Here is a 15,755-nt window from a genome sequence, read left to right on the forward strand (position 1 = left end):
AAAGAATGCATTAGTGCCAAACTAAAGGGTTTGGTTAGCTTTTAGATTTTGCTTAACAAACTTCAGCTGGGCTCCCCAAACCTCATCCTCTAGAACGATCGGCGGGCAGGAAGGGGCAGCAGCTAGTACATTTGCATTCGGGGCTGGCGCCTGTAGCTGGAGGCCGCCGTTCCCAGGTGAGCCACAGTGCAGGTGCGGGCGGCCCGGCCACACCTGAGGGGCTCCGGCGCGGCGCTGGTGCTCCCTGGTCCTTCTGAGCTCTCTGGTAGCTGCCGCTCTCCGGCTTTCCTGCAGGAGAGACCTCGCAGCTCTTTCCCCACTGCAGGGCACCTCGGTGCGGGAAGTCATGACTGCCGGCAGTGCCCGGCCGCCCCTACCGTCGAGGGCCGCAGCCTCCAGGCCGCGCCCCGCTGCCTAGAGATGGGGCGGGACAACGGCAGCCCCCGGAGCGAACGGCCGGGCCCGGGACTCGAGCGAGCCCGCCCCTGCCCTGCCTGCCGCAGGAAGAGAGGCACCGGAGGGGCTCGGCTCCACCTGAGGGGGCGGTGGCGACGGCGAGGGACAGGCCCGCCCGCCGGTGGGGGTGAGCCCGGGACGGCTCTGCCCCCGCGCTGGGCGAGGTGAGAAGAGGTGCCTGGGAGCGCTGCAACATGGCCTCCGCCTCCTCCTCCCGTCCCGCGGGACGGGGCGGCAGAGACCAGGTGAGCGCGCAGTTCTCGGTCCCGCACGGCTGCCGTCGAGCGGGCTGAGGGCAGGGGTGCCGGTACCGGCGGCTCCTTCTGCTTTTCCTCCTTTTCTTCTCTCTTCTCCTCCTTCCCTTCGCCGCTCCCGGCAGAGAGGGGCCAGAGCCCGCCGGGCTGCGAGCGGCGACACCGACGGTGGCTCCGGGCTGCGGTTGCGGCGCCGGGAGACGGGTGGCTCGCGCTGCCGCGGTTGTTAACGGGCACCGCCTGGCAGCGCCTTCCCTGGGCCAACCCGGCGTGAGGGGAGCGGCGCTGCGCGGCCCCCGCCTCGGCCAGGTGTGAAGGCTGAAGCCGCAGCTCTCTGTCCGGGCCCGGCGGGAGGAGCGCGTTGCTCTGCGTCTCCTGGGCTAAAAGCTGTCGAAAACGTGAAGCAGCGGCATGACCATACGTTAACGCTCGTGCTGTTGGGAATAAAGCGCTTCAACTCGCTGATAACGAGTTAGTGCATGGCGTGTGCTTGGCTTGCGTGTTCTTCACACCTCAGTCCTGAATCGGCGATGCGCTTGTGGCACGGAGGCTGAGAACGCTTTCGGGTGAGGGTGGAGTCTCCATCCTTACCTGGTGCCTGGACACCAGTCCTGCGAGTCGCTGGTGGGAATGTGGTGGCCGACTTAACCCCGTCACCTGGGGGACAACAGGGGGAAGTCTGTGTCAAACCAGCGTTGCTTTCGCCAGCAGCAGGGCAGGTGAAGAGAAGGTGCTGTGGAAGGCTTCGCTGCAGTGTGGTGTGGGTGGCCATGGGGGTTGTTTTTTCTCCCTGTCCTCCCTCCTCCACAGTGGTTAGTCCCAGGGTCAGGTGAAGGGAGCTTTGCCACTGTGTTGTATGCCCTCAGGTATTTGATGTGTTCACTTTCTGATTGTCATGCTGACAAATGCTTCCTTGTGTCACGAGCGAGTGGACTGGTCTGACATTTTTCCAGCTGAACACAAATAGCACAATCAGTTTTAACTGTGAAGAACTGTGTTCTAAGGGCAAAGAAAAAGCATATTTTGGCCTGTTACACAATGTCGGACCAGCAAAATGACACTTCTCCCAGTAAAAGTAAGTTTTAAAGGATTGCAAAAGTATGATAAATGTGTGTGTGGGGGGTGTTTTGTTTTTTTTTGTTGGCTTAGGTTTTCGTTTGTTTTTTTTTCCTTTGGGCTATATGCCTAGAACTACTGAAACGAAACCTGAAAACTAAGATTAAAGCTATAATTGATCAGGCTGCATCAGCTTTATCCCTTTTTTTTTTTTGTGTGTGTGTGTGTGAAGTTGGTATCTTTTGAATTATTAAACCTCCCTTCTTTTAATGCCACTTTTCCTATTACTTGAAACATTTAATATCCCATCTTCTTTGTGCAGTTACCTCCTTTGTTGTAGAGCACTATGATTTCTCATGTTTCTCCCTCAAATCTGTCTAGTGTTCATGCTTTAAAATGGATTGTAAATTAGTCCTACAAGAGGACTGATTGTCTAGAAGCAAAGCACTGTCCTGGTAGCCAGGTCCTCTCAAGTTCTGGCTCAGATAGCTGCTGTTCCCCCTACTCATAACTTCATTCTGCGAGACCTGTGTTTGAAGGAGAGCTCCTAGGATGTGAAGACACAACTTCTTGCTGTAGTGTCAGCACTAAAGACATTTTTCCCTTCATTTTTTTAAACACTTGGCTCAAGGATAAATGGAGAAAATGTGACCTCTTGTGTGTTCACAGTGAGCAGCTTCCAGGCTTATTCTGAGAAGCTTGTAATCTAGGCCATGTTGAAAGCCTTGAAGCATTGAGTCCCTAAAGAAGCTGTTCTGTCTCCAAACTGTGAATGTTACGTCTTGGATTTGGAGTAGCTTCAGGACTGTTGGGGGGACTCAGCTTTGTCCTTTGGGCTCTGGTCTTTCAGACCATCAAGGGCAGCAGATTTCCCATCGTTTTCAGCAGACTGTTAGGTCAGGCTTTCAATTTTTAAGGTATTTCTTTGTGTGGTGGGGTCTTTTTTTCAGCCCCCCTCCCCCCCCCAAGTTTTGGGGTGTGTAAAATGCAGATCTTCAGACACTATTCATGTCTAGTGTTGGAAGTGGGGACATGTTTTGAAACAGTGTTTTTTGTGAGTTCACAAGAAGCTTTTCTGCTGTCACAAATCTCTGATGTCCTAGACACTTCCTGTGGGAAAATTGCTAACGCTCATCACTTGACTTCTGTTACAAAATGATACTGTACTACTATGAGCTGCTGCTCTGTTGATACTTGCCAGAGGTTAAGGTTGGGGGTTTTTGTTACTGAAAAAGTTATCACCTCTTCCATCTTCTCCAGATACTAATTTATTGGCCCTATGCCTTTTTCATTTTTTTTCCCTCCAGCATTATCCTTGTAGGTCACTGACAGTGCTGCTTTTTCTGAAGTGTTTATGCGTGGTCAACTTACAGTACTGAAAGGGGTTGTCTGTGGCTTGTAGGAGATCTGACTTTGAATTCCAGAAATAAGAAACTTACACTTTTTTATATTTTGCCACTTAAAACTCAACTTAGTTTTAAGGGGGACATTGGTGGGGAGAAGAGATTGGTTGGTCATATGGTTGTGGAGGGGAAGAAGAAACCAAAACTGTGTTCAAATATTAAAGTCATGTTATTCTCATGTAAAAATCTACTGTTCAAGTAAAAGTTATGTCACAGAATAAGCTTTCAAGTGTGATCTGTAGGACCACAAATCCAACCGTGGGTGCTCTGAAAAATGATAATAAACCTGAAGTTTCTACAGTCATTGAAAAATGTGGGAAGAGGTATTCCTGTAGTTAAAAAAAAGCCCAACCAAACAAAACCTAAAAAATAAAACCAAACAAAAAATACCCCCACCAAACCTCAAAACCCAACCCAAAAGTGATCAACCCCCAAGTCCCTAAATTGTCTGTATAGTATACAGACCAGACTACCTGAGTCTCAATTCTAGTTCAGTATAGGCAAGTTCTTGCCACTGCTCCCTATTCTGGTTTTACCCTACTTTTTTACCAGTTTAACTTTACGTTTTTGGTGTTTGTTTTTTTGTGGCAGTTTTTTTTTTTTATTTCCTCTACTCCAAACTTTTTAGATTTCTGTTTCTCAAAATTCAGTGATCTTGGCACCATGTAGAAACTGTTGACATAATAATGCAGTGGCTGATTACCTATTAAAGGTAATTTTTGCCACTCTTCTGTTGTCTGAAGTGTGAACATTTCCTATGTATCAGGTTTTGTTGACAATGGTACACTAACTCTTGTTGGCATGGCTCTCAGTATGATAAAATAGGATATGGCATGTGGCATTAATCTGGGAAAAACATGGGTTTCCAATCTTTAATCGGGCAAAGTTTTATTAACTCTTTGAGGGAGTTTAATGGTGACTTTGCTCAAGGAAGTGGTTTTTTTTTTTTAAACAAAGCTCATGACATTTGGTATCTTTTTCTAGAGAGGCAGAGAGTGGCATAGAACCTGGGGCAAGAGGGTAATAGAAAAGACTTTTAGACTTCTACAGGTTTTATGCTTGAATTCTGAAATGCATAATGTTAAATAGGTATTTAGAATGGTGATATGTCTGAAAAGGAAAATAAGAGTTTTGCAGTTTGAATTTTCTGAAACAAATACTTCAAAATGGCTTCAAATGTATTTTTTCTTTAATGTCATAAAACTAATTTTAATTCCATTCCTTTCTTCCCTGAAAAAAAATAGGCAAAATAGGAAATAATGTTGCTTTTTCTTTTTTAATCTTGGGAAGAAGGGAAAAAGAAGGAACCCCAACCTGTTACTCTCATCTTCAGTAGTTAAGAAATGCCACAACTTTGCTACTGTTTTGGTAACTTGCAGGTACAGTCTGATGGCTGGTGTTGATTAACTTTTTCTCTCAACTGTTGAATTACATTAGCATTCACATAAAATACATACAAAATAATAGTTGTTTGCACTGTCTGTTTCTGTTGTACCTGCCATTTGGGATGCAGTATGTCTCTGTAGAGAGGGCATGTTGCAGGCTGATAATAATGGGTGAGGAGGATGAAGACAACAGCAAAGAAAATTGCATTATTAAAATATTGACTAGGGTGATGGTGAAATTCTGAGGAATCTTGCTTTGCTCATGTCAGTCGTTGCCTTGTTGTTCACTTAAAGGTTTTTTACCCTTACAGTCTTTGCTCAGGTTTGAACAAAACTCGCCGTGTTTACTCTTGGAGTAGTGGATGATCCTTCTACACTGTCCTGTGATATCCCACAAAAATGAGCCTAGTATTAGCTACTTAATGATGTTGCAATTTCTTCTGTTAAATCTGTGTAACACTTCAGTTCCTACTGACTTGTTGAAGAGGAAAAGGTACCATACTTCCCTTCAATCACTTTAAAATCTAGAGAGTTATTCTCCAAGGGCATAGCTAGGTTGGTGCCCTTCAAAGGAGAAATTGTTCAAAGTTTCCATATTATATCTGATGTATGCATCATGACTTTATTAGTAGGGATTACTGAGTCTATCTGATAATAATAACTTAGAAAACATTATGAGCTAATGAAAGGAGTTCAGTGTAGTATACCTGTAGTCAGGTGCATTCATGGGCTGAAACCTTCCCATCTTCCCTGTGTGCTAGTGCTAAAGCAAGAGCTGGCTGAGCTTCTCCACTGACCTTCTGTCTTATTTTAAACAGGTATGATGACAGCTCCTTTTGGTAATAGGTAATATAAGTACTCGTTTCTTATTGAGAGTCTTTATAGTGTCTTGATTTCAGGCTTTAAAGCCTCTGTGATAAATCATATTTGGAAAGTGTTTTTTAAGCAGTCCTAATAGAGGTTATTTTCAGATAAAACCAACTTACTTTGGTTCTACACAAGTTATGATATTTGCTTGCTATTGTTACTAGTACTATTTTTAAGTGTGTGGGGTTTTTATTTTAAATAAAGGAATATGGATTCTCTAGCTTTCATGACAATTAACTTGCTCTATGAAAAAGCAGAGATTGGAAAGGTTATGAATGACCCCACGCTGACGTAAGGATCAAGAGGTGTAGTTCTTTTATTTTTTTGTTTCAGAATTTCTGCCTGTTTCTGTGTTGGAGGTACTGATTATGCAGTTGGTGAGGAGTTACCTAGCATTAGGAAGATGTTTGGGCAGCTGCATCTATTTTTCTTCTGAGTTTGAAAGTTAAAGTCTGAAGTGCTCTGTGGTGGGAAGTGTCCATTTTCTTACAAACATTATATGTAAATGACTTGTTTGGTTTTGCTTGGTAGATTTTTGTTGCATGTCTCTCTCTCTTAAAACATCATCTGCTTTTCTGTTTCTTGCCCTCATTTTTTAGGGGGAGGGACATTTTACTTAATTTCTCTTTTCCATGCTGTAAGCTCAGACTCATTTCTGTCACTTTAACAGTTTAGTGGAGCCTTGGGCAACAGACCAATTTCTGTGCAGGTTCAGTTTCCTCAAAACACTTGTTTAGCTTTAGGACTGGGTCAAAGAAAATTCATCCTCAAACTGTTTGGATTTAATGTGCAGAGAAGTCTGAGTCATGCCAGAGAATAGGTTTGACAAAGCTGAAAAATTGATCATTAGTTTTAGTCTTCACTTTTCTTGCTGAGGTAAGTCTGGTCTATGTATGAACCTATGACAGATTTTAAAAGCAGAAAAGTCCATCTCTTTCAATGGGAAAGCAAGGCTTATGGGGGACGGGGTAAGCAGCAGAACTGCAGTTGCTGCTTACTGAGTACAGTTAATTTGAGTCATTAAAACTTTTCCTTGTTTCTATACTATTTTCCTTTTATTTTGGAGCCTTCTGTTTGTTTGTGCTGTGGAGGAATCCCAAGAAGCAGACAGCTTTGCTTCTGTACTGCAGGACTGACTGTTTTATGAAGCTGCTTGATGTGTAAAGTTTATTGAGGCATCTGGGTGAGGAGGTAAAGAATAAGTCTTGTAAATGGGGAGGGAGAATTTTACAAGGCCAAGTGACCTTAATGTGCTCTTTAAATTTTATCTTTGGGGCATAATAAAACACTAAAATCTTAACATAAAAGGTGGGTCAGCCAGCCTTCTGTACTAATATAAATATTGTATTCAGGGAAAGAGAAAAAGACTTCTAAAAAGAAAGAGTCTTCTAATGATAGGTAGAAGTATTCCACAATATTAACCCCCCCCCACAGTTAATATATGGTAATTATCACATGATGGACATTAAGGGAGAGGTTAACTTGGCAAAACCAGAAAGAGTAGCAATGACTTTACAATAATCTTTGAAGGAAAAACTGTAGAAAACAATAAAAAGAAAAAGGGGGAAGAACACATAACTCAGTGTGAGTGTTAAAAATTCATTTAAAAAGAGAAACTACAAGGTGTGCATGGTGTGTTTTATTTTGGTGGTGGTTTTGATTTTCTTTTGTTTTTATAGATATCCTAGGCCATTTCTGTAAGTGACTATCTCATCAGAGATTAGATTTAAGGCACAGTAATTATGTTATTGCCCTATATCTCAACTCGTATGACTCCATTGTGTAATATCTGAGGTACATGAACTGGTACATTTATCACCCAGAACCTTAAAGGCAAGTTGCCTTTAAGGTGTGGTAAGTGGTGAGGCAAAGGAAGTCAAAGATGGAAGATATTCTTAACAGCCTCTTAAAACACTTCACTTGAGAATATAATACACACCTAGCCTTGCTCTTGAAGTTTTTGGAGATTTTAGGTGTAATAGCTACTAAGACATTGTGTTAGTTTCACTGGGCTTTAAATTAGGAAAACTTGAATATTCATGTGGCTTCTAAGTAACTTGCCTTAAACCTTTTGTTATGTGTTTTTTTTTTTTTCTTAATCTGTACTGAGTCTAAAGTTGTTGCTTTCTATGTCCTTTTTTGTATAATGTGGATCAGCTGCTCTGTGCTGTGGCTGAGGTAGCATAAGCATCTTGGTTTTTATTTAACCTCAGCCTCTGTAATGGCATATTTCACCTCATTGCATTCATATTGTTGTGTAAGAATCTGCTTCTTTTTCTGCACAGCTTCATAAGCCTACATTACTTTATTTGGGGAATTCATGTCAAATTGTTAGGGTACAGGCTATTGTACCTGCAACCTGACAAAGGCTGGGTACAAATCCAGTATGTTTCAGGATATGGACTTGCTCTGTGGCATTCATTTTTACAATGAATGACTTGTTGTGCCACAGACATGACCCCATTTTGTAGGTGAAAGGTCTATAGGTGTGATTCAATGTTTTGTGTATCTGGTAGGATGGCAGAGCCCATTTCCTCTCTTATTTTCCTCTGTGCCTTGATTCTGCTTGCTCCCGTTCAAAGAATGCTTCAGAAAGAGCACGTAAGGATGTGTCTGAGAAGGCAAATTTCACAGGTCATGACTTTGCAAATGTGTGAGTCAGACTTACTCTGGGATAGGAGCCTCTGGTGGGAACGAGCTACACTGAATAAGGGAAAGGCAAGAACCTCTAAATGGCATTCGCCTCTCACAAATTTTCTGTGTAGAACAGCATCAAACAGTGCAGGGATTTTATATTCAGGAGCATATATAGCTCACAGGGCTTAACCTGAGACTTGCTTAGTCTGAGACTTTGTGCTTGTACCCTTGGTTAGGAACTCAACTTACAGTTTCAACATCTGGTTCCAGTGCCTTAATACCTGAAAACAGTAGAGTACTTTTTCTGTTGTGCTGTCCCCCGCTTTCCTCCTCCTTTGCTGCATCAAATCTACCTTGCTCTGGTTATCCTTGCAATCCTTTGTGGGGAAAAAAAACCACCATTTATTTACTGGCTTCCTTCCCGTTGATATCACTCTGTGAAATTAATTCAGTAGAGTTCTCTCGTTTTTGAAGTTATTGCTTTTCCCTATATTGATACAGATTTTTCAGCCTTTAGTAGTTTTGGTGATGCAGCTTACAGCACAGTTTTGAGAAGTGTTTTGTTGCTGTAGTTGGGGAGAGATGGACTGTAGCAAAGTTGTGGCAGGGAGCAGGGCAGGTGCTTTGCTACTTGTTTTCATTGCTACAGAAGATGTTATGTAAATGCATTGAGACTTTCCTGTGATTTCAGTGATGTAATGTTTCATAAAGAAGCATTGTGCTGTTTAAAACTCAGATGTCAGAGGTAGCAAGCTAAATAAATTCAGAGAAAATGTAACACATCTGAAGAGTAATAAACTTTGCCAACGATCAGTATGTACAAGCTAATATGGCATTCTAGGGAAACCCACTGGAAAACAGTATCTTTCTGAAAGGGTTTGAAAAATAGTGATGTGTTTCCCCTTGTTTGGTGTACTGGTTAGAAATGTCCGAGACTAGCAGTAAGAGGTTCAGTGAGTCCTGAATGAAGTTGCTTTATCAAGTCTCATGAAAAACGGCAGTAGTTTAGATATAAAGATAATGTATACAGTCTATTGTTCTAATTGAGTCATAAATCAAACAAGCTCCCCCCCAAAAAAAAAGTTGGGGAGGAGGGAAGAATGCACATGCATCAGTCTGTCAGTTCAGTGTACTTTACTGTGTGAGGCCTGTGTTTCTTTTCATGGACTCCATTCCAGCAAAACTGCTTTGTGATCTTAGTCTTGATGTGGGTCAAAAGGGGAAGATTGTTAACATTCCTCCTGCCCCTCTCCATCACCATCAGCAGCTCTCTGTGGACATCAGTCCTTTGGGCTTATGTGGGAGAGGACAGTGGAATCTTGTGCTGCTTATAATCAGTCTTCCAAACATTTAGCTCAATCTGCATCTCATCTGGACAATAACTCAGCTGCCTATTTTTAATTATTATTATGAATTGTGATTGATTTATTAATTGGAATGCCAACATTGCTGGCATACTAGTATTTTCAGATTTTATCAGCACTTGTGCTCATCTTGAAGTCTGACACAGGTAAAACAGTTTTTCTCCAAGAGAGTCATAATTCTAAGCAGGGTCCTCTGTAACTGTCCTTTAAAGATTGTCTTGCCCTGGTTGGCAGCTTTAAAACTGTTGCTTATTTGTGTAGCTCTTTCTTGTGTAGCTCACTTGTTTTGATACTCCTATAGTTCCACTGTGACAGCTTTGGTTTTATGAGATAGAAACAACTACATTTTTTGGCTAGATTTGAACAGCTTTGAAATGGAAATGCCCTTTGTTCTGCAAATGAGTTATACTGGATTGTTAGAAGCAGTTTAGAATTGCTTGTTACAGTGATACAAGTAGGTAACAACATGCTTCTGAAGAGATTAAGAACCTTTCATTTTATGTTGCATTTGTTCCAATCATCATAACTCTAATGAAATTACTGTCTCTTCCCTGCAGTCTCTTTCCCTTGTCTTTAATGTGTCCATCTTCCTAAAGAACTTGTTAAAGAATGTGATGCTGTTGAACAATATTCCCTTGATCAAACTGTAACAAAAGAAAAAATAATATTCAGTAGTGATCTTCAGCTTAAAAAGCAAATGTACAAAGATCATTAACCCTATACTGAGCTCAAATAAGTTCCCTGCTCGTGGGGGGGAGGGGAAGAATATACCAAATGTGGTTATTGCAAGGTTACACACTGGGGAGAAAAAAACTTAGAAACAGAACTTTTTATAGATAATATACAGATAAGATTAAGAGGATATGTGAATGTGTAATGTGTAAAAAGATACTAATAAGTAACAGCAAATTCCATAAACCTTGTGCATTTTCTGGTTATTGCTTTTACTGGTTTTTAACAAAACCAGTGTATTGTAATGGAAGAGTCTAAAGTAATTTTATTTAGTCAGCTGCATGGTACGTTTAACTTGACTGTGACATTCAAGCAACAAAAAGAAATACCATTCAGATTGCTCCATGAAAGGAGAAGAATTGTCTTGGGCACCTGTAACTTCATCATCTGCTTATTTTTCTGCCAATTCCACATACTGCAGATGACTTTGGCAGTTTAGCATGATAAGCATGTTATGCCTTCTGCATGAAGGACACTAGTATCTGAAAAAAACCTTCAATACTAGTGTAAATAAACCACTTGAATGTTTTGGTTTGTTATGTAGAACCCATTTGTTTTTGTGACAGTTGTTGCTGATGTGAGCATAGGAAATCCAGCTGTACTAGTCACTCAGTCATTGTTAGGGGTTTGTTTTTTTTAAGCTAAAACAATATACAGTGCTCTGCAGAATTCCAGACTTTAAGAACCTTGGAAAGCACTGATATAATTTGTGTATTAAGTATAATGTATGAACGATTTTGACCTTCACACATTATACTGAGTTTCATATAGTAAATTCTGTTAAAGTAATAATAGTGCAACAGTTAAGAAATAGTAATCAATTCTACTGCAACTCTCTCTCATTAGAGGATGAAAGCGCTGTGTGATTGCTGCTATATGTGATCACTTCTCCTGGCTGAAACAAAAACTACATTGCTGTAATTTCTTACCAATATTTCTATTAAAAAGTTGCATTTTTGTATTGGATGGAATCACAGCCGTTAGTTCTTGTCATCCATACTCACCACTGTCACTCGATAGTTTATGTTTTCCTCTACTCTTTGTACTGTATCAGAGTCTGTACAGTTAAGGAAGTGTAATTGGCTCTATCCCTTGCGTGTGCAGAGCTGCTGACTGCTTTGACCTCTGGGTGCTGAATAGCACGAGCTGTCACCAGGGTTGGAAAAAATGCGGTTCCTCTTAATAACAGACCTTAAGACTATACAATCCTATTGTGGAATACTAATTTAGGTGATGTAATGGCCAGGGAAAAGAGTGGTAGCAGTATGGCGAATTTACAGATTATTTATTTTTTAATTTTTAATTCATATCTGTTTTGAGAGCTGATTGGAAGACAGATTGGGATGAAATGTAGAGCAACTTGTCAAGAGCTGAAATTCTAGAGTTGAAATATTTAGAAGAATGAGTTATTGATGTATATATACACTCTTGCTTTTTTTATATGTAAAAACTGATTTTAAAGTGTATATATATTTGAATTTTATATAATAACAGCTGGGAAAGAAGTGTCACAGAGATATGAAACAAAGGGAGCAGATAACCAGTCAGTACGTATGGCCAGATGCTAGGGGAGTAATATTGGTAAGAGGTCTCAGCAGCCAAATTATTTCTACTATAATGATGTTGGTGCCTGAAACTCTGACTCCAGGTGCTGGTATCTGTCCTGCTGGCTTGCATGTTTGGCAGCCACTCTGCAGGAGCTTCAAACTAGAATACTGGTGTCTGTTAATGAAGTAAGGAGGGGGCCTATGTAGCATGACCTCTGGAAGATGAGAGATTCAGCCAAAGAAGAGGTAGAAGAGCAATTAATCTGAGTTTTTCCTGTCCGTCAGAGGTACCTTCAGCAGTTCTGAGTATGTCCTTTGCTAGCACTTCAGGCAGGTCCTAGGTGTTCAGTTGTTGGTTTTGGCAAGGCATCCCGTACAGATGCTGTCTTCCATGGTTGCATGAAAGCTTTATTGATCATTTTTGCTGCTTGTGATGCAGGTGTTACGGTTTCCCCTGTATACCTAAATGTGTTTGGCTGTGATTACAATTAATCTGGAATAGAAAGCTGGTCATTAAGAAATAGCCTTATATTTAACTAACTATGATATAGATGGGCTCAAAAACCTGCTGACATTGACAGAAATTTTGAAGCTGATTTTGGTGCTAGAGTGTCTCTTTTTATCTGACATTACAGTAACCTTTTCTACTTCAACATCAATTTTTTGTTCACTTTTATAATGATTAGGTAGATACTGATAAAACTTGCACTGCTTGGTGGTGGTCTCTTTGAGAAAGACAATATTGAATTTACTTTACTAGGAATCCCCCAACTTCTAGTGAAATGCAAGACCTGTGCCCAGTGGAGTAAGATACAGTCTTACCTTCTTAAGCCCACTGAATCTTCTTCCAGTAAAAAAAAAGCCACACACATGAAGGCAAATGAACAAACCAAACACTAAACAAACAACACTTCTCCTGCCCCCCCCCCCCCTTCCAACCAGACAATGAAAACTAATATTTCTTTTCTCTTCTGAGATATTGACGCTTCCTGTCAGTGTTATAGGGAACTCTTGAATACTGCAGTGGATGAGCTCTGTGATTTCTGGGACTGCTGCATGCTCTGAAGTCTTGTTGTCAGTGCCAAGCCAGAGAGGACCATCCACAGCACTGATACTGGATTTTCTAAAATCCTAAAATTTTTCAGAAAGATCTGTGGTGAAAAAGCATTTTCTGCCCTTTGACATTTGCAGTAATGCTGTCAGTCACTCATCTGAATCAATCATAGAATCATAGAATAGTTAGGGTTAGAAAGGACCTTAAGGTCATCTAGTTCCAACCCCCCTGCCATAGGCAGGGACACCTCCCACTAAACCATTTCACCCAAGGCTCTGTCCAACCTGGCCTTGAACACTGCCAGGGATGGAGCATTCACAACTTCCCTGGGCAGCCCATTCCAGTGCCTCACCACCCTAATAGGAAAGAACTTCTTCCTTATATCCAATCTAAACTTCCCCTGTTTAAGTTTTAACCTGTTACCCCTTCTCCTATCACTACAGTCCCCAATGAAGAATCACTCCCCAGGATCCCTATAGGCCCCCTTCAGATACTGGAAGGCTGCTATGAGGTCTCCACGCAGCCTTCTCTTCTCCAGGCTGAACAGCCCAAACTTTCTCAGCCTGTCCTCATATGGGAGGTGCTCCAGTCCCCTGATCATCCTCATTGCCCTTCTCTGGACTTGTTCCAACAGTTCCATGTCCTTTTTATGTTGAGGACACCAGAACTGCACACAGTACTCCAGGTGAGGTCTCACAAGAGCAGAGTAGAGGGGCAGGATCACCTCCTTTGACCTGCTGGTCATGCTCCTTTTGATGCAGCCCAGGATACCGTTGGCTTTCTGGGCTGCGAGTGCACACTGAAGCCGGCTCATGTTCATTTTCTCATTGACCAACACCCCCAAGTCCTTCTCTGCAGGGCTGCTCTGAATCTCTTCTCTGCCCAACCTGTAGCTGTGCCTGGGATTGCTCTGACCCAGGTGTAGGACCTTGTACTTGTTATGGTTAAACTTCATGAGGTTGGTATGAGCCCACCTCACAAGTGTGTCAAGGTCCCTCTGGATGGCATTCCTTCCCTCCAGCGTATCAACCAAACCACACAGTTTGGTGTCATCAACAGACTTGCTGAGGGCGCACTCAATCCCACTGTCCATGTCAGCAAGAAAGATGTTGAACAAGATGATGAACAAGACTGGTCCCAACACCGATCCCTGAGGGACACCACTCGTTACTGGTCTCCAGCTGGACATTGAGCCATTGACCACAACTCTTTGCTTGCAGCCATCCAGCCAGTTCTTTATCCACCGAGTGGTCCATCCATCAAACTGATGTCTCTCCAACATAGAGACAAGGATGTCATGTGCGACAGTGTCGAATGCTTTGCACAAGTCCAGGTAGATGACATCAGCTGCTCTACCCCTGTCCATCAGTTCTGTAGCCCCATCATAGAAGGCCAGGATTTCCCCTTAGTGAAGCCATGCTGGCTGTCACCAAGCACCTTGTTGATTTTCATGTGCCTTAGCATGCCTTCCAGGAGAATCTGCTCCAAGATTTTGCCAGGCACAGAGGTGAGACTGACTGGTCTGTAATTCCCTGGGTACGTATGTATTGTTTTTAACTGTGCCTGTTTAACTCTTGGCACTTGTCAACAAAAATATCTATCTCTGCATTTTGGTTTGGGGGGTTTTGGTGGTGTTTCTTTTTTTTTTTTTTTTGTATTTAGCATTGTGTCCTGTGTAACCAAGTCTCCCAACATGAAATAGAACTCAACACAGAGAATTCCAGATCTCTCAGTGGGGTTAATGATGGGGCCAGTTGAGCAAACGTGGAGGTTGAATTTCTATTGCCAGTCACTTAACTGCAAACAGTGCTTTTAGGACTACAGTTCCTCCAAAGTCCTCTGCCAATATCTAAGTGTCTTGAAGTTTCCCTGATAGAAGGAATGTCCTTGCTGTTTAACTTAGATTTGTCATATAGCTGCCCCCAGCAGCTTGCCAGCTGTTTTGTTTGTGATCTCTCTGGCTTGTAAGAGTGGGTAGATGTTTGCCGCTCTTGTCATAACATTTCTTCTCTGCTTTCCTGGAAGATCCTTGTGCCTACCATGTGCCTGATTATTCTCCGGGTCAGAAAGCTTGTTGAATGCTGGTAGTGCTTTTGTCCATAAGAACCAGTGATCCCCGCAAAGCACTGCCTGGAGCTTTGTGATATTCTCATCATGCTAAATATAAAACCTCTTCCATTTTGCTGAATGTATTCTTTTCTATGTTTAGTAACTCTTCCAGTTAATTATTACTTTGCTTTATAACAAGTATTAATGTCTGTATTGTTTCAGTCATGCTGATAAACAGATCTTTGTATACTTGTACACAGTAGTTTGAGAGGACAAACTCACTGGGATATCTAATAATGAGCAAAAGCTTTTATTGATGCCACCATGCTGCACACCTGCTAATTGTAAAAAATTACTTTAATTTGAAAATAGATCCAGGGGTGTTTCACTTCACTACCAGTTAAACCTTTTACAAGCAAAGAAATCAGGTAGCAATACATTGCTTATTCTTTTTTAATGTATATCTTAATGTGGTATAGGCATTTTTTTTTAATCTGTATTCAAACTCAGAGGTGGCTATTCCTCATGAAAATCGTGATTTATATTTAAATAACAATTACTATAAATAACAAAGAACAATTACTAAAGAAAAGAATGGGTTGTATTAATTTTTCTTCTTTACCCATGCCCTGTCAGAGCTTGGGTGGGGATGGACCTGTATGAAAACTGATCTTGTTTTGATGTTAGTCAGCAGTAAAGCTCTTGCTCATCTGCTTTCACGTCTTTGGCATGGCTAACTTCTAATAAATGAACTCGGTGCTCTTCAGTTGGGGCTCAGTGATGTGTGCATTCATGTTTAAATGATTAGCCAAGTAGAAAATTGCATGCTCAATAGAAAAATAAATTGAAGATGGTAACATAGTAATATTTATCTTCACTAAATTGTAATAAAATGCTTTGAAGTGGAAGAAACATGTATTTTGTGATGTGTTTTACTCTAGCAGAAAGTTC

At 41.7% G+C, this 15,755-nt stretch overlaps 1 protein-coding gene across 1 annotated transcript in view; it reads left to right on the forward strand.

Annotated features, from left to right (window-relative positions):
- Positions 1–379: 379 nt before the first annotated feature.
- The window catches only part of ANK3 (ankyrin 3), a 379,098-nt gene continuing 363,722 nt past the window's right edge, over positions 380–15,755 (forward strand). The window contains exon 1 of the mRNA XM_062634017.1: positions 380–701. Coding sequence (XP_062490001.1) covers positions 651–701 — 51 coding nt within the window. The 5' untranslated portion in view covers positions 380–650. The remainder of the gene's footprint in view (positions 702–15,755) is intronic.

Source organism: Pezoporus occidentalis, unplaced genomic scaffold, assembly GCF_034315485.1.
Source record: "Pezoporus occidentalis ecotype Australia unplaced genomic scaffold, CSIRO_AGI_Poc_V1 ctg41, whole genome shotgun sequence".
Taxonomy (NCBI): Eukaryota; Metazoa; Chordata; class Aves; order Psittaciformes; family Psittacidae; genus Pezoporus; species Pezoporus occidentalis.